The sequence below is a fragment of the Cryptomeria japonica genome, chromosome 11 (assembly GCF_030272615.1).
Source record: "Cryptomeria japonica chromosome 11, Sugi_1.0, whole genome shotgun sequence".
NCBI classification, from domain to species: Eukaryota; Viridiplantae; Streptophyta; class Pinopsida; order Cupressales; family Cupressaceae; genus Cryptomeria; species Cryptomeria japonica.
In genome coordinates, this window is record NC_081415.1 from 695,728,208 (window position 1) to 695,754,135 (window position 25,928).

General features: G+C 37.3%; 1 protein-coding gene across 1 annotated transcript; it reads right to left on the minus strand.

The window, feature by feature from the left end:
- LOC131055846 (nuclear pore complex protein NUP50B) lies at positions 1-24,890 on the minus strand. Its single transcript, XM_057990165.2, has 2 exons — positions 24,612-24,890; positions 1-2,078 (listed from the first exon to the last, which is right to left on the minus strand). The coding sequence occupies exon 2, from the start codon at positions 1,992-1,994 to the stop codon at positions 528-530; it is 1,467 nt and encodes a 488-aa protein (XP_057846148.2). The 5' UTR covers positions 1,995-2,078; positions 24,612-24,890; the 3' UTR covers positions 1-527.
- Between the last annotated feature and the right edge of the window lie 1,038 nt (positions 24,891-25,928).

Sequence of the window (25,928 nt, forward strand, 5' to 3'; positions counted from 1 at the left end):
TAAAGTAATGCCCTTGACTCTAAATTAACACCAGCTTTCCATACACCATAGTTTTACTTCATTGCATATCCATTCTCAGCTAATAATAGTAAAACCAATTCAACAAGAGATGATTTCATAAGGCATAAACATTACTATATGAATCTCCCATCATACAGTAATGAATAAAAAATTAAAAAGGTTAACATGGCCTCATGTGGTACTCTCGCTTCAAAAACAAAGCAGTGGCAAAAAATACTTTCAGATGCATCTATTGTCGTCAAGGCTGCTTCACATAGAACCGGCTGAGAGACCATTTGCACGCTCGAAAGAGATTCCAAACCATGAAAGGATGGTCATAATTTCAGCCTAGAACCTGAGTAAACTAAGTGAATGATGGCTCTAATTTGAAGGACTCGCAAGAATTAATGTAAGATATAGAGGATCTAACAAAAAAGACCATAAGACCACATCATCCTTGACACTACCAAGTGCATCTAAATTTCTCTCATATCCCACTGCAAAGTCACATTCTGCTATCAATAGCTTCACACTTCAGATGACTTGGGAGAATTCTCAGGGGTCTTCAAATCACCTGATGTTTTACCTTTATTTGCTTCTACAACTACACGGAATTGTTCAACTACGGAACCATCTCTAAACTTCAGTGCAAACATGGAAAGGTTTTCCTTAGCTTCACTAGCACTGTTCACACAAACAAAAGTAATACCTCGCTTATCCATGTTGGCCAGCTTCATATCTGGGAATAAGTTTGCATTAAGGATCAGCCTGTAATTACCCTTGGACCTCATCACAAGTCTTGCCTTTCCTGTATCTACAGTGGAAAGATTAACCTTAAGTTCACCCTTACCTCGTTCCTTCCAAGCCCCACTGATGTATTCAAACAAGACAGAATCTGCTGTAAAAACTGCTTTCTCTTTCTCTTCACCCGTTTCTACTGGCACTTCCTGCAAAGCTGGCAACCCACTTACACTACCAGAAACATTATCTGATGCTGGAGCTCCAAATAGCCGAATAGAGGTACCACCATTAGTGGCACTAGAAGAAGATAGCCCATCACTACCAGGTGCCTTTGTTTCAAACAAAGCTCCCTTCCCAGTTAAGGAGCCTGAGCTGAATGCAGAGCCAAAAGAAGATGTACTGGAAGTTCCAGATTTGGGGAGCAATCCAAATGAAAACGAGGTGCTAGAAAAACCAGTTCCTGAGATACCTGCAAATGCATTCTGTGTGCTGGAGAGCTGTTGGAACGTACTAACTGCGGCAGATGGTTCTTGCTGATGCACTTCCTTGACACTGTCCTCTTTGTTGGTTTCCTTAACTTCAGTAGATTGCTCAAGGTTTTTTTCTGTTGATTCACTTTCACCATTTTTATTTTGTTCTCCATTCTCCTTAGTAGCTTCTGTTGGTTCAAGTTGGGATTCACTTTCACCCTTTTTATTTTGTTCTCCATTCTCCTTAGTAGCTTCTGTTGGTTCGAGTTGGGCTTCTTCCTCCTTTCCTTTGACTTCACCACTATTCACACTCAAATTAGCGTCAGCTGATTTTGTCTCACATACTCTCTTGACCTCAGTAAGAGTTGTATCTGCTGCTTTTGTCTCAGAAACTGGCATAACCTCGTTATTATTTTTGCCATCACTATGGTTATCTTTAGCCTCAGATGCCCCTTCCTCTTGGGCAACTGGAGATCGTCCATCACCACCTGCATACAGGGTAGTTTCAGAGGTTTTAGCTACAGACTCACCCACAGAGGGAGGTGCAGTAGGGGGAACCAAACGTATGCCTGCAAATGGATTGGCGGCCCCAGTGGAGGATGTTGTGTTGCGACGAACCTTAACAATTCTTCTGCTTGCAAGGACCTCATCAGTGGCCCTCTGAAAAGTTCCAGTTTCTTGACCAGAAACCTCTTCCTCAGCATCAGGATCATCATCTCTAGAGAGTTGTTTGCCTGCAACCCTCTTCTTAGAAGGAGGCACGGCATTATCTGCATCACCCATTTCAGCTTTTGCACAGGTATATGGTTTTGGCTCTTTGTAGTTCCCCTCAATCTAAAAATTTTATACTGTTTTGATGAGTCTTATCTGAAAAAGTTCAGCCAGATAATGAACCAAATGACGAGTGTGAAGAACATATGCAAAGCAATGGCATGCAGCACAAAAAACTATTACTAATCTTAAATGAGCACCAACACATTGCCGAAAACAAAACTATAAACAAACATAAGCTAGAAGATTACAAAGCCGGAGCTAACTTGGAAAAAATTCAAAAAGAAACTTAAGGCTAACATACACTAGAAGATTACAAAGCCAAGGCTAAATAGAAAAAAGTCGGTAAAAAAAATGAAGCACCAAAGATAACCAAAGCTCATTGTCAAAAGAGTATCAAATCTTTTTGAAGAATATCCCTATCCATTTAATACTAGAAGCTTACAAAGCCAGATCTAACCAGTAAAAATCGTTCAAAACATTAAAGCGTTTAAACTTTTTCATATGCCAAGCTTGTTCTTAAAAACACATGCAAAATCTTCTTATATCTTTTAAGCCAATACATAGGTAAATGCAGGCTGCAGGAACAAACATATGTATGAGCATTTTACACAAGCTAATTCAGTGCAATCATAAGAAGACAAAGCATTCTGGGCATGTTCAAAAGATTAAGATGCAAATTCAAGTCAACAAATAAATAAAAAATCCTGTATCAGGATATCAAAAGTGATTAAATGCAACCCCTAAAAGAAACTCAATTTATCAAACAGACTACTACAAGTCAAGTTTAGAGATGCATCGCAGGGAAAGGCAGGTTGCAGGAACATACACACATACGATCTGATTACATAAGCTTTTTCAGTGCAATCATAAGAAGACAGCATTTTGGACATGTTCATAAAATTAAGAACCAAATTCAAAATTTATGGAACCTCAATATCTCATACAGAATTGATAGATAGAAAACAAATTAAATATCCTTTTATCACAATATCAAAAGTGAGTTAAAAGCAATCCCCAAAAGAAACTAAATCAATCAAACAGACTTCTAGCATGTGATGGAACAAAATCCACCAAAAGATGGTGAGAGAAAAATATACTGCACATGTTGGGCTGCATATAGCGTAGATTTGCTTAAATATTTAATTTGAACACCCCCCCTCCCCGCCCCCCCCTCTATCCTTGCTGCTTCAGGATTTTGAGTGAAATATGGAAGAGTGTGAGCATGTGATGGAACAAAATCCACCAAAAGATGGTGAGAGAAAAAACATGATTTTAGCAAAAATATACTGCTGCACATGTTGGGCTGCATATAGCGTCTATCCTTGCTGGTTCAGGATTTTGAGTGAAATATGGAAGGGTGTGAGAGAAAAAACATTTTTTTAGCAAAAATATACTGCACATATATAGCGTGGATTTGCTTAAATATTTAATTTGAACATTCCCCCTCTATCCTTGCTGCTTCAGGATTTTGAGTGAAATATGGAAGGGTGGGTGGTTGGGCTGCATATAGCATGGATTTGCTTAAATATTTAATTTGAACACTCCTCTATCCTTGCTGCTTCAGGATTTTGAGTGAAATATGGAAGGGCGGTGTATGACTAGTGTATGGATTTAAATATGGTCATTTGGAGATGCACAGATATAGGTATAGGGACCTGTTGTGATGTTTTCACACATCGCCCCATTGCCAATGGGGACCCCCTACATTTTAGGTCCTCTTGGTCTTTTGGCTTTTGTTTGTCAGATCTTTTCGCAGCAGTCTCATCAGTCTCCTTGTTTTGCGAGTGTTTGGGGTCGATTTGATCAAGTCTGCAGCTCGTTTGAGTAAATTTGGCTAAGATGGGGGCCTATTTTGTCTATTTTAGGGTTTTGACCTTTAGACTTGAATGAGGCCTTTCCTTTAGGGTTTTGGAAAAACTGAGTGTTGCATTGGAATCCAGGCCCTTTAAGAAACCTGCACATGAAATTTGAGCGAATTCTGAGCAACTTTCTATTTTTAGAAAGTTCCTATTTTTTAGGGATTTCACTACCCTACCGAATTGGTCTAATTTTGCCAAAAATCAAATTTCCTATTTTTAGTAAGTGTCTCGGCATCCTGTTTTGCCCTAATCATAACATTTTTGAAACACTTCCTATTTTTTGGCAGGTTCTTCGTAAGCAGACATTGAAGACTGAGCATTCCTGAACACCCCTAAATCCGGAAAGTCAAAAAGCAAACAAAATGGATCAAAAATTGGCTAAGTATGGATGCCCATTCCAGAAGTGGAAAACTTGAAAAGTCTTCTAAGTCTGGCACGACAAAGCACTTCAATTCCACACATGACATCCCAATCTGGCAATTGAGCAAAATTCTAATTGGGTCTGAAAGGCTCTTCTAAGTCTGGCACGACAAAGCACTTCAATTCCACACATGACATCCCAATCCGGCAATTGAGCAAAATTCTAATTGGGTCTGAAAGGCAATCAAAGGGAAAAATCCATCATTCCCTGGACATGAGGAAATGGCGCCCAATCCAAAGCAGGGCACTAAAGTGGGGTGATGGAGGAATTTCCTCCACCCCCCCAAATTCCTTGCTCACATGTTTTTAGCGCCCAAATGCAAGAATGGGCACTAGAAAGGAGGTGTAGAGAAATTTCCCTCCACACATGAAATTCCTTCATGATGTTTTTTGGCGCCCAAGGCCAGGTAGGAGCGTTGAAACCAAGGCAACAAGGAAAGTTTGAAAATTGTGAAATTCCTCCACAATGGTGAAATGGCGCCCAAGTCAAGAGGTAGGCGCTAGATAAAGGGTGCCAAGGAAAGTCAAGCAATGAAGAAATTCCTCCATGCTAGCAATTTGGCACCCAAAAGCACACATGGGCGCTAATCCCAAAGGGTCATGGAAAGAGTACGCCAAGGTTAACTTCCTTCATTACATGCAAATAGCGCCCAAGTCAGGAGTCCAGAGCCAAATCATGGTGCATTGAAAAAAGTGATATTGGAAAAATTCCTTGACATAGGTAAAACAACACCCCAGTCCTAGCTACGGCACCAAATTGAGGGTGGCATCGAAAAGTCACCAAATCAAGAAATTCCTTCATAGCAGTGTTTTGGTGCCAAAGTCTTGGGTAGGGCGCCAAATAGAAGGGACCATGGAAAACCAAGAAAATCAAGATTTCCTCAAGGTGATTTTGGCACCCAAGTGTGCATTAGGGCGCTGAATGGAGGTGATGAAGGAAAAATGCTCCAAACCAAAATTCCTTGCCCAAGGTGATTTAGCGCCCAAGGAGAATGATGGGCGCCAAAATGGTGGTGCCATGGAAAACATGAAGTAAATGAAAATTCCTCCATCAAGGTGATATTTCCACGCCCAAGCTTGAAGATGAAAATTTTCGAAGGCAAGGAAATTGAAGGTCAAGGAAGAAATGAGAAAAGAAAAAATTCCCTCGGGGAAAAATTTGAAAAATCCATTTTCAGGCATAAAAATCATCCAAATTTCAAAATGATGATAGATTTGCATTCGTGAGAGGATTTTCTCCTTGACCCTAAAACCCTAATTTTAAAAAAATCCTAAAAAATAGGAAATGTGCAAAATTGATGAAAATCTTCTCCAAGGCAAGGAAAATTCAAAATCTCACCTGATAAAATTTTCTCTCTCCGAGGATTTTCTCTCTCTAGGGGTTTCTCGCCAAGTGGCAGCTGGGTTAACGCATGCTAAATTAATGGAGCATCTCTTTGCATGCAACCGTCACATTTATGGCATTGTGGCAGATTCCTTTTGCATGCAGTCGTCATGTTCAAGAGATGATGGTGCATTTATGGCATTGTGGCAGATTCCTTTTGCATGCAGTCGTCACGTTCAAGAGATGATGGTGCATTTATGGCATCATGGGCAAATTTTGCATGGAGGCACATTTTTTGCATTTATGATGGTATTGGGCAAATTTGATGAAAATGGTGCATTTCATGCACAAGTGGTCGCCATTTTTGTCATGTTGGAATTAATTGTATATGGGCATAATGGGCATTTATTGTTGATTCCCACCTTGTTGCATCATGTGTGGGGAATCTTTTTGGGAAAACCCTAATTAGGGTTTGCATGTGGCCAAGGCATGAAGCCTATATAAAGGGATGACCCCTCTCATTTGTAAAACAAGAGATTTGCATGAAATTGTTGCGATAAGTTTGTGAAATAATAACAGTGAACATTGTTCTCTGATTGTAAATGATGTCCAATTCTCAATTCAATATGCAAGATATATTCTAGTTATATTTTATTGATCTATGTATTGTCTACTTATATGATAAATCTGATTGTCTACTTTTGTATGGCAGGTGAGAGGAGCATTTTATATTTTCTATGTCCTTTTTCTTAAATGCCATATGATATATATATATATATGAGAGGGGAGGATCAAGCAATGCCTTGACCAGTCATGTCTTATGGACATGACCGATCAAGACACTACTTGATCGCACCCTTTGGTATATAATATCAACCGGTGTTACACATATTTGTCAGCCCGATATTAATCGGTGATCACATAACACATGACATATTTGCCAACCCGATATTAATCGGTGATCATATAACATGTGACATATTTTCCAACCCGATACTAATCGAGACTTACGTAACATGTTTAACCGATATGTCAATCGGTATTAATTATGGCGTTTGGTATTGCAAGGTAACCGAAGTGAATCGGTGTCTATGTTAACGAACACCGATCACTTAACTAATGGTTATATTCATTAATCATTATATTCGAAGTTATACTGATCGGTATATGGTTATATTAATGCTTCGAATGTTTTCCTTAACACCCGATATCAATCGGTGTGAGTTTATTACATCTCCCCGATAACAATCGGTTCAAGCAAAATCATTAAATACTAATTGATGTTTAGTTTACCGATACATCTCCCCGATAACAATCGGTTCAAGCAAAATCATTAAATACTAATTGATGTTTAGTTTACCCATAATCATCAAATCGGTTTTGCAATGGTTATCCTGATTTGCTAATCGGTGAATGCAACTAATATAATAGATTATCACATTAGAATTCTATGATAATAAACAATTATGTATAAATAAAGAATGCTTATCAATTGAGGGCATGATGATATTCATTTGAATAATCGATAGGATAAATGATTGAATGAGAGACTTCATTTATCTCTCATTCAATCATTTATCTTACCTAAGCTATCTATGCATTAACACTGATGGTGTCCACTTAAGTTATTTTCCAAACTCGCATGGTTCCACCTTCCTCACTTAGAGTAAAAGTAGAGTAGTGCTTTAATTTCAATGGAGAATGTAATGGTGTTTGATGAATTTCCATGGTTCATACTTTTTGCATCTTGTTGATTATAAGTTGCAATGTAAAGTTAGCCTGAACCACCAAATTTGTGCTAAGTTCGATTGTGAATAGTTGTTGGATTGTGCCGTGTTGAGTGTTCAAATGCACTTTCTCAATGTGAAAAACCTTCAACATCCTCAGAAGATTGCACTGGTTCTTGCAGAGTTGTAGTCAAACTTGGCAAAGCAAAGCTTGGTTTATTTGGAATTTGTCCACTAAAGCGTTATCTATTGATATCACTACCCTTAGTAGATTTAAAGTCCTAACCCTTTCCCCTTTAATTTCAGTCCATTCTAGTTTTGTTCGTTTCCAGCAAATGCATCACAGAATTGCTATCTCTGATGATGAAGTTATAGCCACAGCAAAGAAGTGAAAGAACAATCCAAACATAAGTCCCCTTGGATTACCAGCAATCACATCCGCCAACTGAGTCACGTCCATAGCATAAAGGAACCTTGGAGTCGATTGTCTGATCTTCCCGCTATCTTAGCACACAATCGCACTTTGATCAAGAGAGAGTGAAGTGACCATAAGGCAACTTTATTCTACGTTCGACGCTGTCATAAAAAACACATCAACGGGACCCTTCTAGCTAAGTAGGCCCTGCTCTAACCATCACAAAACACCATCCAAGAAAAACACAAACGTAGTCAAGTTAAAACGTAAGTCACCAAATTAGAATCCAGTATGGATACGATTGTACACTGGTATGATAATATTTTTGGAGAAGTTCGGGTACATTCTAGATATGTCAATTTAAGACACGCACGCATATATATATACCCTTCTAGCTGAGCAGGCCCTGCTCTAACCATCACAAAACATCATCTGAGAAAAACACAAACGCTGTCAAGTTAAAACCTAAGTTACCAAATTGGAATCCAGTATGGATACGGTTGTACACTAGTATGACAATATTTTTGGAGAAGTTCGGGTACTATATTAATTTTTTTAACTATATTTAAATAAACTATATTAATAGAAACCTTAAAACAACATTTAGTGTCGTGAATTTTAAAACTAAGGTTGAATGCAGATGGTAGAATAAAAAACTTATTTTGCTGCTTTGAGCTGGATATACCGACCAATACATAGCTTATGTAACATCTATTAGAGTGTCTTTCCAATATATTGAGATGAATAAATGCACAAAACATGTTCATTAAAAGAAGATAATGAAGTAAATGAATGTCATCCACCATTCCCCAAATAGAACTAAGAATATGACCAAAACATTGTTTTGACATTTAGGAAATTTGAAATTTCCAATCCAAAAAGTTCTATAAGAAAAAACAAAAGCCTTTGGAAATCGTTCCCAACTTTGTTATGATTGCTTAAGATTCCCTCCAAAATTGCCACATCAATGGTAGAATCAATCTAGTTTGACAGTCCAAGCGTGGAACCTTTCCTAGTGCAAAAAAAGAAGTCGTAGTCCAGGATCCAACTCTAGGACATTTCATACCCAAAAATGGGAGGTATATATGCCGATTTAGCAACATGAGTTATAAAACCACAAAAATGTAAATATTAGATGTAAAACCCATATAATTAAGAGATGACTAATTCAGCCATAAAAAAATAGTGGCAACAGGGAAGCAAACAGCAACTGTAATGTCCCCCTTTTGAAATGGAATTTAATAATAAATAATAATGATAAATTAAAATATAAAAAAATATAAAATATAATACGACATAAGTAAAATTTAATTAAGTTAAATGAATGGTTATAAAAGGTATAAAACGAAAAGTTACGACTCCCTAAACATGAGATACAAAAGGGAGATCATTTCATTTGAGAAGAAAATCCATCAGTCATCAATTGGGAATGAAAGAAATCAATTTGGAAATAAACATTATTCTCATAGGCAGCCATGAAGGGTGATGACTCAATCCTTGTGAAGGGTGGTGACTCAATCCTTGTGAAGGGTGGTGACTACTTCAAGAAATGGGTATAAAGGGTAAATCAATCCTCCAAGCAAAGAATCCAACAAGCCATCAATTCATCATCCAAGACAATCGATCCAGAGAATAAATTCAAGCAGCACACGAGTCATTTATAAAAGCATTCAAGAATTATTCAAGATCCATCAAGACATTAATCAGCAAAGGCAAATCAGCGATGTCTAGCAAATACATCAAGTTATTAGTTTTGAATTCTAGGTAGCATTTCCAAATTGGAAGGGCAAAATCACTTCCAAGCTCATGAGAATTGGAAGGACAAAAACTCTTTCATGCTTAAAGAGCAGTTCAAACCAAAGTTCCCTGACTCGTGGCGAGTCACGCGAGTCAGCGGGCCGGGTGACCCCTGCCGGGTCACGATGACCCTGACCCGGGCTCGGACGGGTCAGAGGGCGTGATCGCCTGACTCACCGAGTCAGGCGAGTCATTCCCTAACTCGCCGAGTCCGAGGGTTGTGACCCGGCTTGAGTCACTTAATAAAGTGTAGTAAAAAAAAAAAAACATAACATTTTTTAATGACTTTTTTCGCCATTTCCCTTTCTTATAACACCCGACACCTTTAGAAAATAATAAAAGTATTTTTGGCCTCGCGGGGCGCTGCCCCTCGACCCCGCCCTGTATCGCGACAGGGAACGCGCAAGGGGCGCTGCCCCTTGACCCCAAGTTGGGGGCGCTGCCCCCAAACCCCCGTTGAAAAATATAGGGGGAAACCGCGCCGATAGAAGTAGGGAAAATCTAACCTCTGACTCTGATTAGGCTCCATATAACAACACAACTTAGAAATCTTGGTAATTGGTATTTAGATTTAGTATTTCAAATTTCCTATAGTCTCATTTGAAAATGTAATTCTTATATTGTAATATTGTCATACATCTTTTCAAAACTAGTTTTTCAAGTACTATATGTATATGTATAACTATATCAGCACCACCACCCCGCCACCCCCCCCATCGCCGTCCCCCTGCCGTCCCCAAACTTAGGCCCTTGGTCCCCCCGTCCCGGAAACACGTCCCCTCGTCCCCAACGCCTATGGCTACTCAGTCATCCAGGACCTACCTTAGACGCCTTTCTAGGAGGCAGATAGACGAGGCTGAGCCAGAGCCTGAGCCATAGACTTGTTTTTGTTTACACTTTACAATTACATATATGTTTGGGAACATTTGAAGTCATGGATTTTATATACATTGGACAACATTTATAACTCTATATATCTATGTTTTCTAATTCCTTCAGCTACAATTTACATTTCTACGCATGTGATGGATGTATGTTTATGTATGTGATCAAATTAGCTTCTATTTGATGATGTTATAGTGTCTTTAAGCTTAATTCAATAATGGGTGTATGAAACAAGTTTTAAATCGTTAAAAATCTCTAAATTTCAAGGGTTTTCTTATTTTGCCGAGTCGTTGCCGAGTCCGAGCCGAGTCACGAGTCAAGTCAGCCTTGCCGAGTCAGAGCCGAGTCCGAGTCTGGGAACTTTGGTTCAAACACACCAAAGCCAAACATGAGCATGTTCAGTAATGAGAGGGAGGGATGGGTGCAAACTCCCACACCACAACCCTTTAAAAGAGAGGAAGCAAACATCTCAATAGCCACAGGTGTTCATAATTGCCAACGCAGTTTTGGGAATCATAATACAGCAGATGCTTAGGAATTCAAATCATTATCTGAAAAAATAAGTTCATGATCAACACATTTAGTCTAGAAACAAACTCTCAACATTGTTTGAATCCACAATAGTTGACATTTTCAACCAGTAACCCAAAAAATCACCAAGGCAAACAATCTCACAACAAGAAGCATTCAAATTAAACATACCTGGCCTATAAACACGAGTCACCTTAACAACTGAGCTAACATCAAGAGGAAGAACAAGAGACATGTTAGCTATAGAATCTAGCTCACTCACAAGCAAGCATGTGTCCTCATCATAATCCTGTCAGCACACTTTGTGACATTCTCATGAGAGGGAACGTGGGTAGCAGAAATCTCATTAGAATCATTATCATTGGAGCTAATAAAACAAGGAAGCACATTATGCATAAAACCGTGTTCATGTTCCTCAAGCTGAATGCTTGCATACCCGCCTTCAAATAACACCATTTTCAGGTGCAAATAAATGTCCATGACACTGTCAATAACAGCACAATCATTTTTCAGGTGTAAAACTATTCATTTCATCCTCGTGTGCAAATGCTTGCAGCAGAGTGAACAGCGACAATACATTCCTCAAAGGAAGAAAAACCTAGAAGCACATCCAGTATATACTAAGTTTTTATTCTTTTGACTGAAATTTTTGCATGCACCACTTCAGCACTATCAGCCATATGAGTGGAATCATTACTTTGACCAGCTGTCCACACACCCATTTTCTGATTCACAAAGCTGTCATGAGATGTAACTTCACATACTTCTTTGCCATACCTTTTATTTTGACTGTCTTTCCTTATATAAGCTTTATCAACATGCAGCCTATCCTCAAGGTGAGCCCTTGCCCTAATTATTTTATCATGGCATACATTTACATTCTCTACTTTAAAAGCTTCACCAACATAGACTGCATTTTCCTTTAGGTCATTTAGGTCAGCTAAACTATTATCATCAACATTAGAAAACACGAGAGTATCAATATATTTTTACCTTATTCCTTCAGAAAAAAAAAAACCTGCTCATATACTCGATCAAGTTCAATAGGTTTCATTTCTTTAGGCACCATACTAAAACCAGAGTTGTAAGTTTCACAAAATAGATCACTACCTACAGAATTCTCAGGTCTGTGATGATAAAGGATTACATAATACCCAAACGGCAACTCACCTTCTTGCCTTCTAATATTAAACAATGTCTGGGCAAGAGAGGAAAGGCCACATTACATGCGTAGCTTTCATTGAAAGCAGACAAAAGAGCTTTTCGATTAGAAGGATAAAATTCAGGGAAAGTTGCTAGCCACTTCCTAGCTTCACCATACAAGGATATAAAATACTTCAGCGGCTCAGCCACATGCTCTTATCTTCAAATTGAAACTGCTCCATAAAATCTGAAAATGCTTGAATAAGAGCATATCCTTGTGATACCATCAAGTGCACCAAACCAAGGCATTTGATCATAGATTTACTTTGTCATAAGCTTGAAATCACTGTAACCCAAGACAAATCTAACTGCTTGTATACTGTAGTTAGAGGGATACTGAGAGGCATATACATGTGAGTCATAGAAGTTGCAAGTTGGGGATTGGACTGTGATGTATCAAATTCATAATCCTCATTTGTATTGGTATCATTTGAAACATGAAGCTATTTGCAATCTTCTTCTGCTAATTCTTTCTCATAATAGCTTGACCCTTGGATGTCCTAATGTCAACTTCTGATTTTACATCAGATTCATCATCTGCAATTAAGACCTCTTCCTTCTCACACTTTCCTTGAAGCCCTTTATAATTTGAATATCTCAATGATGATTCAACTATCTGTTATAGTAGTCATCATACTTCTTTAGCTGGCTGCGTATCCAAAGAGAGTACTTCAACATTACTAGTGACCACCAAATAAAGACATAGTTGTTAAAAAACACATCAACCAGACTCATCAATCAATTAGACAATTAATGAAAAACACTACATCCTCACAAACATTCATAGCATTTCCAACATAGTTGCACAAACATGGAAAATTCAAGCGATCAAGACAAACATGGATCCAACATAGTTGCACTAATTTCTGCAAAAGCCGAATTTTGAAGGACTACAAAAAACTTGGATCTAGGGCTTAAACGTAATGTCCCCACTTTGAAATAGGATTTAATAATATATAATAATAAAAAAATTAAAATACAAAAGAATAAAAAATAGGATTTAAATAAAAATATAAAATTAAATATAAATAAAATTTAACTAAGTTAATGAATGGTCAAAAGGCATAAAATGAAAAGTTGTAACTCCCTCGAACATGAGATGTAAAAGGGAGAAGAGAACCTCATTTGAGAGGGAGGAGGAGGAGAAAAAGAGAGAAGGGAGCAAGGAAGAGTCAATGGAAGAATGAAGGAATGGGAAGTAAATAAGGAAGTAACTCTTCCAAAGGAGGGCAGAAATTATGAAAGGTTGTGACTCTTTTGAAGGGTGGTAATTGCGGAAGGTTGTGACCCTTGCAAAGGATGGTGATTGTGAAAAGTTGTGACTATTTCGAAGTGTGGTGATTGTGAAAGGTTGTGACACTTTCGAAAGGAAGGCATGTTGAAGGGGTGTGACTACTCCTTCACAATGGAAGATATAAAGGGAAGAAGGTCTTATTTGAGGAGGGGAAAAAGAGAGAACAATTGGGAAAGAAAATATTATTTTAAAAGGTAGCAATGAAGGGTGGTGACCCAGGTCTTATGAAAGGTGGTGACCATTATTCAATGATCACTTATCAATCATCATTCCAATCATTCAAATCAAGCAACAATTAAGCAGCAAATCATCCTATCAAATCAGAATACATTCAATCATCATTCACCAATATATCAAACCAGCCTTCATTACATTAACACTCACCAATACCTCAAATCATACAATCAAAGGAAATCATTCAATCAATCAATTATTCATCAATCATTCAACCATTAGAGGATAGACTGGATAGCTACTGCAACATTGACACCTAGTTGTGCGATTATATATTCTGTTTAGTGGTATGATCTACATACATAGTAATAATGTTTATATCTGCATGCAATATTGACACCTGTATGGTGGTATGATCTACATACGTAGCATTAATGTTTATATCTACAGTCTCCAGATTAATATACTGCTGCTTACAATCATTCAATATAGCATAATGTCACAATACATATACTTATGCATATTTATGACAAGTTATGCTGCTGCTAATATTATTTATACATGTTCTGGACATACTTCAGCATATTTATAACAAGTTATATGCTGCTGATAATATTGTTTATACATGTTCTGAACATAGATCTGATTATGGGTATTCTGTAATAATCTGAATGCTTCTCACCAATGACGGAAGGTGAGGAGGTTATCAGTAGGGGGAACAGTGTTGGGGTCACCCCTAAGCACATGTGATGTCCCCAAACTGAACCTCATCAGTATTGTTGATATTAAGAAAGCTCCTTGTATTATCTTTATAAATTATAATAACCAATGCAACACAAAACCCACTATTGAATTAGACATACTCACTTGATTGACAGTATACAGAAACATATAAGCATCAATCAAGCCACTTGTTAGATCAGACCATAAATAATGATCAAATACCAGTACATAAGAATATCGTATCACATGTATTAATTATGATCATTCCCAAATCGTTTGGCAAATAGAAAATATGCGATTTGGTGTCAGGATACTAGACTTGTGAATTTTAGTTGTAACGATTGACTTATGATGTCTCCATGCTGTACTCATCCTTCTTTGAGTCGGTGATCTTGTCCTTCTTGCAGCCTGATTGCATATAGATATAACAACACTAAAATAGCTTGAGAAGCAATGAAAAGTGCCACAGTTATAGCAAAGACCGGAACTGTTACATGGATCGACCTGGAAAAGATTTAATTAACGAAGCGATCGATACCATGAATGGAGATTATCCTAAGTCGCCAACTATCGTGAATAAATATCATAGGTGCCGGTAAACCATTGATCACTTTGGAAGAATCATGGCTTAATTAAAACTAAGGCAAAGGTCGATGTGTAATAGAAATGGTATGAAGCCGTGACTGCATACAATCAGATAGTTGTTTCGGAAATAAGACATCGAACACCAGCTAACCCCATCTATCAATTACTATGCCTCAGACACCGATGACATGAAGACACAAGATTACAGGTGAAGGAGATAATTGATATAGAAACAACGATTTGAGGTTAGACAGCAATAACTAATTATCATTAATAATTTGTCAAGCCTAATATAAGTCAGCGACCCATATTACTAAGTAATATCACCTTTGAGTGAAGACAAGTAGTCTAATATCAATATGATTCGTTGAATATATTAAACGGGTTATTGTGAAGAAATATGAATTGTTTATTTGGAAGGTTGTCACTCTTCAAGGAGATGTATCTCTCGATCAGATAGAGAAGTAAATGCAAATTAGAATGAAAATCGGGAGGAGAAAGGGAAGAGATGAGGAATAATAGGGTGGAAATATTTGACAATTACAATATCGGGCAAGGGTCCCAGAAAGTTGAGAAGATCATTTTGTGGCTTACTTCAGGTTGCCATTAGACTTCATGTAAATACATTCCTATTTGCCGATGCTGATTATTATACAGAGATCTCAGACAGCCCAGCCAAGTGCATGCAGATAAGACATCATCAGAGGAGACAATATATATCACCAGCGAGTGGTATAAAGATTACAATCTGTTACAGTTTATAGAATTAGCAAATCAGACGTTACAGTCACGAAGGAGCAATACATGTCATGATTGCATATATAAAAAGGAACATTTAGACATAGAATCCATAACTGTAGTTGCAAGCTTAGAGGTCAAGATCCAAGACAGTAGCATATCGTACAAAGTTATATTCATATTTGCAATCGCACCGCTGCCAGTAATACATATCAGTAGCGTATTTTATTGCTTATATCAGACATAGCATTTGGCATATCTTCCATTATTAGATCTATGCATAAGTTCTTGATTAAGTAAGAAGGAGGATCTAGGAAGTTGTCCTAAATTTCCAAGTGAGTCAAGTAAGGAACATTACAGCACACCACCTCATATGTATGGCAGAGTCCACATGAGGCCAAAGGGAGGCGAAGGTGCTCTGCCTTTGGGCTTAGGAGGATTAGACTTGTTAATTTTAGATCAGGTTTATAATAGACAGGTATTTTTTTTTTTAAATAGTTTTGATCACAATAGAATATAAATAGACTCCAGTCTGATTTATATATATTTGATCTACTGCTGAGTATGAAGAACTATCTGAATCAATCTACTTTGTATACTGTGTTATTGATCTGCAGATGATATGCTAAATCCACCGTATGCTGTGTGATTCCAATTTATCACATTCAATCTGATATTGTTTCTGCTGTCTGTATATAGTCACCAATTTATCAAATTCAATCTGATATTGTTTCTGCTGTCTGTATATAGTCACGAACTATATATATATTTATGGACTGCAGTATTTGACTTCCCACGATCTATATGTATATGTTCATGTATCCAGTATATTATCGACCCGTTGATATCTTATCCTAGTTGGCTTCCAAAGGAAATATATCATACTGATATATGAAACTCAAAGTCTTCCTAAGAGGTCGTGACTCTTTACTAAGAGACCGATGGCTATTGAAAACAAACCAATTCACAAATGTAATCGGGATAATAACCAAACCGATACAGATATAATCGGTTATGAATAATTAATAACAAACAACCATAAACGATATTAACCAATACACTAATAGATGGAATCGGTTATGTAAAACCGATCAGAACCACAAAAAGGTTGATAATGTGATGCAATACGATAATGGATATACACGTGATAGCAATTATGTAATATGATCAATCAGTAATCGCAGGTAGTCTAACTGATCTGAACATAATAATACGAACAGGAACAAGTAAGTTGATTACACACAAATGTCTAAGGCCGATAGGCCAATTAGACATTTGGATTAGCTAGGTTGGTCAAAGGAATCCAACCGTAGCTATAACATCTTCAACACTCCCTCTTAGCTAAGGAGGAATCCTTCTTAACCTTTAATAAGTTACATCACTTCTTGTGATGATTATCCACAATGGCTACATCCATATGTGGAAAGGAAAGATATCACCTTACTGTGATATCAAGCATTATGGCTTATCGACAGATATCACCTCACGTGATATCCACCATAGATATCTCCTCATGTAATATCCACCATTATGGCTTATCCATAGATATCACCTCACATGATATCCACCATTATGGCATATCCATAGATATCACCTCATGAGATATCAATCATTATGGCATATCCATAGATATCACTTCACGTGATATCCACCATAATGATATATACAACCATTATTATGAGATCGTCACCTTACAATAATGGTGAGATATACAAGTGTTCACCATTGTGAGATCATCACCTCACAATGATATTCACCATGGCTCATCCAAAGGGTAAACACACAAGTACAAGAAGATCACCATGGACTCTCTCGCGTGGTGTTGTCATGGTGTCACACACATGACATCCACCATGAACCATATCAAAGGGTGGAGATAAGGGCTTACACCTCAAGTCTCTCTCAAGGAGAAATGCATTAACAAGAGTTTACACTTTAAACATCTTTTGAAGATAAGAATACATTAGTATATATATAAACAAATACAAACAAATCAATGAAGCTTAGACTCAATCTCAGCTAGGGCTTCATTCTCCACCATACCAAGCTTACCTCGAAAGTACACAAACTTTATTCTGGAGAGCGGATTGGTGAGAATGTTTGTCGTTTGCTCATCAGTACTAATGTATCTCAACTAAATAGCATTCCTTTCCACCATGTCTCTAACATAGTGACACTTGATCTCCACATGTCATAGTGATACTGATCACTAGAGAAACCATCTTGACACGGTCCACTCCCTCTGAACCAATATGACCAAGATACTCGGATACCAATCGAAGCACATCCTTTTAGCTGCTCCCTCTGTCACGGAAGCATCCCCTGCTCACATGGTCCCAATCATGGAAGATATCTTGCTTCAAGAGACTCTCATCACCTGGTATGATCCTCACACGACTGGAAGTGCTAGATCCAAAGCCACCATGGATCTACTGTCATAAGTTCGAGCCCTAGGCAGGAATATGACCATTCTAAGATTTAGAACAAAATCTCCTTGCAGTACGCTCCCTCTCACTGGAAGAGCCTTCTTGTCTCAATTTGCTTCGTAACCCTAGATGCTATCATCACCTGCACAAATGCCTCTATAGCTTTCACAAGTGAACTGTTGCACTTCTGCATGTAAATATTTGTTTTATAAAAATTTGGAAATGCAAAATCTTAGAATCTCCAATAAAGTCCTCTACATATTCTTCCTGAATTTCAATCTCTTCATCACAAATAGAACTTCAAAACTCTATAACCAACATCCGCAATGGAAGCTTGAGGCATAGTCCTAGTTGGACATTTCATTGCGTAGTGACCATATTTGTCACATCTAAAGCATTGGATTTCTAAAATATCCTTCCTTCTTTTGAAGTGTCCTTTCTTACCTTTCTTCTTTGAGGAGTGAGAGGCAAGAACATGACTATCTTCATTTGTAGAACTTTGACCAATGCCTCTTGTGACCAATCTTGACTCTTCTTGAATGCAGTCTATCTTCAATCGATCAAACTTAGGAAGTTTTGATCTTGCGCTTATCCCTTGAATAAATGACTCCCAAGATGAAGGGAGACCATTGAGTGCTAGCATGGTTAACTCTTTGCCCTCTATAGTGTGTCCAATGGTAGAGAGTTGATCTCTCAATTCAGTAATCCTCATGAAGTATGAGGTGATGGATTCTTCTTTCATCATTTTGGTTTGGTAAAGTTGTTGCTTTAATGCAAGGGCTCAGCTTGTGTTGATGATCTCATACATTTCCTCTAATGCTTTGAACATGTCATATGTCATCTCCAACTTGGAAATAATAGGCACAATGTGATCTTTCACAGAGTCAACCAACATCTTCATTGCTTTGTGGTTCCTTCTCTTCCATTGAAGCTTCCCATCCTCTTTGGTTGGTTCTAGTATGACTTTCTTCACGAATTCGTCTAATTCGTTTTCACCCAAGGCAAGCATAATTCTAAACTTCCAAGATACGAAGTTTGATGCTCCCTCAAGTCTGTCTTCAACTCTAATTTCATTCACCATCTTGATGTTGATAGAAGTAGTTGAACTTGAAGACAATAGTAGAAGATAACCTGGCTTCTATAAATCTGATCTGATCTTTCCTTAAACCTGCTCTGATAACATCTTAATTTTAGATCAGGTTTATAGTAGACAGGTATTTTTTTTTTAAATAGTTTTGATCACAATAGAATATAAATAGACTCTGGTCTGATTTATATATATTTGATCTACTGCTGAGTATGAAGAACTATCTGAATCAATCTACTTTGTATGTTGTGTTATTGATCTGCAGATGATATGCTAAATCCACCATATGTTGTGTGATTCCAATTTATCACATTCAATCTGATATTGTTTCTGCTGTCTGTATATAGTCACGAACTATATATATATATATATATATATATATATATATATATATATATATATATATATATATACGGACTGCAGTATTTGACTTCCCACGATCTATATGTATATATTCATGTATCCAGTATTATCATCGACCTGTTGATAATGTGATGCAATACGATAATGGATATACACGTGATAGCAATTATGTAATATGATCAATCAGTAATCGCAGGTGGTCTAACTGATCTGAACATAACAATATGAACAGGAACAAGTAAGTTGATTACACACAAATGTCTAAGGCCAATAGGCAAATTAGACATTTGGATTAGCTAGGTTGGTCAGAGGAATCCGACCGTAGCTATAACAATCTTCAACAAGACTTAGGGCACCCTATGGCGGTAAAACCTTATCCTCTCTACCATGGTGATGGATGGAATCATATGAGTGGGAGAAGGTAGCTTGATTGAGGGGGGTACAGTTATAAAGACACCCTATCAAGTTACCCATCCATGGCTTGATTCAAGGGGGACGATTAATAAGACACCCTATCGTGTATGGCTGATAGGGGGAACAGTTTAATAAGACACCCTATCGCATACGGCTGATAGGAGTAACGGTTTAATAAAACACCCTATCACGTATGGCTGATAGGGGGAATGGTTTGATAAGACACCCTATCGGTTTTGGCTTGATTGGGGGAACGGTTGATTAAGAGACCCTATCCGGTTGGACCTGATAAGGGGTAATGGATGATCAAGACAACCAATCAAACATCCATAATAGCTTACTGTGCTTGAGGCTTCATTAGTAGCCAAGTAGCAGTGTGAACAATTTAGTAAATCATGGTTCATGTTTCTAACTTTTGTATTAACAATTATTATAATCAAATGTGTGCTTACTTAATTCTCTCTTTATTTTACACATCAATCATTTCTTTACTTGGTTATAGTTGTTGTTATGATTACTTATTTATGTAGCGTGATTTGTATTGTGTTTCCTAACTTTGTTTTGCAGGTCTTTATTCCTAAAGAGATAAAGGCACTTTCCCTCTAACCCTCTTCCTATTGGTTAAAAATCATATCTAGGGCAAAACTAAGGTTGCTAAAGGGGACATTACATTAAAGAAAATCTAGTGGAGCTCAAGGCAACACGTCTTTTGGCATGCAAGTAGAAAACATTTCTCTCATCCCTAGGCCTCTGCCCCTTCTCCCCATCCCAAATTCTTCTTTTGCACTTTCTTTGGGGGATTCAATAGTCACTTTGGCATTAGCCCAATTGATCCTCACAATTTTATGACGGCATCAATGAAATCACAAAGAAATTGGGTTCTAGGTTCATTATTTCTAGAAATATGAGGAACCACCACAATGTAGAAAATTTGCTAGTGTGGCGAAATGAGAACTGGAGCAACCTGGTGCTCCCCTCAATAAAAATCTTAGATCATGGCTTATTTCTGGTTACTCCTCAGTTTTTGTCAAAACGTTTGTTTATGACACCATGGACTCCTTTTCTTTGCCCCCACCAATGCATGCATTTCTAATATACCAGTTCAGCTGTGACTACATTACCTTCTTTTAATTATGATGAATACCGAACTCATTCAAAATTCTAGCAAATCAAATATTAAATTTATTACGCTAGATGAGAGTGTCTCAAACAAGTCGTGAACATTCTTCAAGGTTTGTGCTTTGACAGACATTTCTAAGCCTAATACAGGACAAGGTCAAAATTGATTCCTTTCATGGATCTTGAAAGCAATTTATAAACTTTTAGGGCCTATTAGAGGCCCAAAATCAATTCCTCTGACGGATCTTGAATGCAATTTATTAAATTTTTGGGCCTACTAGAGCATTGTTTTAATTGTAGCCAACTTGGACATAAAATTGTTGGTTGCCTCAATAAGTTTGCATCTAGTTTTTGAGCAATGAACTACAGGGCATTCTTACCAAGATAAAATTGCCAGAAACAATTCAGCTCATACAAACTCTCCAAGCATCCATTCCACCTTTGGGGGTCTTCTAGGATACAAAGTGGAGCTTTGAAGGCTCAAAGGATTCACTACATCATGAAAATCACCTCCTAGAGGAGAAGGCTAATGTCCTTCTAGATTTTCAATGAGCAAGATTTTGGCCTTCAAGATCACTTGGAGCATAGAGACAATTTGGACAAATAACCACCGCAAATCAAACTACGAGCAAGATTTCAAAACCAAACTTTGAACAATCAAGCAAGCAAAAAGGAAGCCATGAAAACTAAAATTGGAGGCGCAGTATTCAATCGATGGTGACTACCAATGGACTATGGGAGCCATTCTCATTAGAAGCAAAAGAAAACAAAAAACTGACATTGTTGTAGCATTAACCTTTATTTTGATGATACTTCATTTGCCTATGCAGCTCGACTGGTTAGGTAAATATGAGGTTCTCTTCAGTTTTACTTATTGTGTTTAAGTACTCACTGAATTTTTCTTCTCTTGGCTCCTCCTTTCTCGGGTCTAAAGCTCTTTCCTATGTTTATTATGATCTTTTACATGGGAATGGACCCTTATCCCACTACTTATAAAAAAAGAAAGGCATGTCAAACTATGCATCACATCCAAACTGATATCTCTATAACCCCACATAATAAAGTTACCAAGTCTAAAAACCTCAAGAAATCTGCAAAACCTTCTATTCCAACATAAGCTAAAAAATCATAATTATTATTATTTATTTCATGATTTCAAAAATATAGGATGAAATAAATTTTAGAATTTAACTATGGATGAAATAAATTATAAAATCTAAAACTTGAAAATCTGAATTATAGAGTTTTAAGTTTTTGACTCCTAAAATAGAACATATTGTTTGAGTTTCACTTGTAAATTGTTTCGAGTTTTCATTTGTTTCAATTTTCGAACAGTGTTAAGAATCAATGGTTTTCAACTTAGTTCATATAGTTGAGTGAAAGTCCATTTGTTTGTCATTCCTAAATTGAAAGTCAAACCTATTCAGGTGTGTAAACCTAAAATCAACCACTATCATTTGGAAAAAATTTGCATTATTCATCTATTCTCATCATCCTTATTAATTTTTAGTATTTACCCACTCTAAATTTTTGTTTCGTTTTAAAAATGATTATTTTGATATTTGAAGTTTGATTTACAATAAATTAATTTAAACACTTTGAGAGTTCCCTTTGCTTCAATAGATTGCTATTTCATCCTCATGAACAAATTAGAGTACATACTCCATCCACTCATTGATGCACAAATGATTAGCATAGAGGAGCTAGCTTATACACATTCCAACTTGCACCTTCTTACTCACAAAGATGCTGAGTACAAGGGGCAAACAACTTTTAGGATGTAGACCCAAAATGAACTCACTTGGAGCTTTCTTCTATTTCACAATCTTTAGTTATGGAGCAGCCAAGTAGCTAGCATACTTTTAGACTAAGTGGTAGTGGGGCTCCCATGTTGTCCTAAACTACTTGTGTCATATAATATTAATAACGATGACGATGAGTTCCCCATGAAAGGCAAACTAGTTTTCACAAAGTTAAAGGTAGCAATCAGTATGTAATAGTGTGTGTCATATAGTAAGCAACCTAGAGACATCCACAATGGAGGTGGCAACAATGGCGGTCCTATGGCGGGGCGTTGCCCTCAAGTCCCCATATCTTAGAAGTGTCTCCATGAAACACTAGGTATCATAAACTTAATTGAAATTCTGTTTTTAGGCTGCATGTATATGTATTATGTATATATACATATCTAATTATATAGATGTATACACAAATATTTACATATATAAATACACACACACGCACGCACGTGCGTGTGTGCGTGTATATCACCGTACATACATATACAAATACATATATAGATGTGTGTGTGTATACCATACCAGTGTAATACCCATAACATGCCCAAATCATAAACTTAGAAAAAGTGCAGGTTAATTGCAAAAAAATTGCACATTGATATTTTTTCAATGAATCATGATATTTGGTCCACAAGTCACTTTGCTCGATTTTCTGGGAGAAAGAATGATATTTATTGAAATATACAAAATTGCCCAGCAGTCTGAGAAACGATTTATTGCAATTAATTTAATTTTCAAAAGATTTTTGCTTCAATGGTTGATATCAAAGAACAAATAAGAGTTTGATCCAAATCCATTCTCTTAGTTACCGGGGCAGGGGGCAGGGGCATGGACATTTGAAATAGTGCAGTGTGGTATATGAGTAGGGTACTGGGAGATGTTCAGCTACTGGGTTGGGGCACTAAACCTGGTTATGTTGATTAGGCCCTGTTCTAGCCAGCACAAAATACCACCCAAGACAATCCCAACACTCTAGAAATCATGTCACGTCTAAACAGACATCTCCATATCCCACACAAGGTGGTTTTCACCGGAGGCCTTCATCAATACAAAAAAAAGCATGTCTTATGAGTGGGTCTTAGGTCTTATTTTTGGATCAAATCACCATCCGTATAATCTCTATCAGGAATGACAAAGTAGACAAACCTGTCAACCCAAACCCTAGGCCTAATAGCAAAAAGTATTAAAACCCTCACCAAAAACCTCAAAATTCGAAAAAATTATAGATAATATCAGAAGAAACCCCAGTGTATACATCTCCAAAAATAGTCGGACCTGAATGACAACAATTGAGAGGTATCCACCTAATCAGAATCAATGAAATAAAACCTAAAACCCGTCTAAACCCTAATGTTTTTTTCTCAAAAAACCAGGAGACAAAATAAACCAAAAAGCTTTAAAAACTTCTAGGCGTAAGGCAACAAACCCCTACACCTATATTCGACGGAAAACAAATCGAATCAGATGAGTACTGAAAAATGATGGATTGATAGAAACCCATCAGACCAAGAAAACTTTCTTAGGGAAGTAAGAAAAAGAAACAAACCAAAGCCCGCATGATCAGAGAATTTCTAGGAAAATGGGGGAAAAAAAAGTGGGTTGTCAACAAACTAAAACCCACCAAAACCCTCAAATTGATCAAAACACTTGTACTAAAACAAAGGAGGCCACATTCAATAAACTTCATAAATATATAGATAAAGCAAAAGGGTACTGAAAGTACTCTAATGAAAAGGCACCCACCTGGTTAGAAACAAAGCCAAGAGCTGAGATGATGGCACCACCAAGACCCGGCCAAGATGCAATACAACGCTGCAAGATATGTTCTACACTCCCTGGCAATTACTTTTGGGTTCCCGCAGAGATCAGTACAAACAACTAGATATGTATAGGTAGAATCCAAACAGATGGGCAACAGAAAGATTTATTAGCCCACAAAGGCTCCCGTGTTGAATATATATATTAAGCTTCCCCTCGTCCAACCTTGGCAGATGATAATTAACTTGGGGATAATCTTCGCCACAAATAGAAACTCCATCTACATTTCAGCATTTTTTAAGTTTGGGAAAGTTTCCTTCACAAATAATTATTATAATAACAATAATAGAGGAAGTTTATTTTATTATATCAGAGATCAGAGAAGAAGAAGAAGAAATTTTTACGTTCACGAGACTAACAAAAGCCTATGGGACAAACCGCCGAATCAAATCGGCTTCCGGAATTCCAATCTCTTCCTATGTAAGGTGATGATGATGAGCACCCCCAACTTCTCCACTAACCTCTCATTAAATAAATTATACCAAGAGCCAACTGTCAAGATATTCGCATAACTATCCCTACTGTCCTTATATGCATCACATTCCAAAATGAAATGTTTTTCAGTTTCCACCTCCTCAAAAGTGCAAAAAATACACTCTTTCTTCCCACACTTCTTTTGCCATTTTCCAATGCCCAGTTTCTGAACGAAGTTGATGAGAGTTGGTTCTAAGTTGAGCAATAAGAATTTTAGCTTTCCACGAAATATTAGCACCAATGTACACTTTTTGATGAAGGTCAAAAGTGGGATTGAACTCGTTGATATAATACTGCTTCTTTCTCCCTAATCCTTTACCCCAGATGCACTTACAAAACTTATCCATCACAAAAGTCTTGATCTCCTTGCAGGTCGTGAGACAAGTATTTAAGTATATGTTCCATTTACTCATCCAAGTTTTGTTTTGTCACATCCAAGTCTTCTTTCTTTTGCACAAAACATCGCTGAAAACAATATTAGGCCATTTGTTTTCTTTCATTTGTTGAATTCTTTTTAAGTACCTTACCAGACAAATCGTAGCCATTGCTTTAGTTGGGACAGCCCCAATTTCAGCTAGCATGATATCATAAGGGACCATGCTTTTGATTTTGAACTTGCTTGTAATCAAACATTTCTGAATTTGCTCAATTTGCCTCCATTGTAAATCTGAAGTACTACTAGCCCACAATTCACAACCATAAAGAACCACTAGACGCACAAGAAGCCCAAAAAGAGTTTGGGTAGTGTTCCAATCCCACAACTATGCT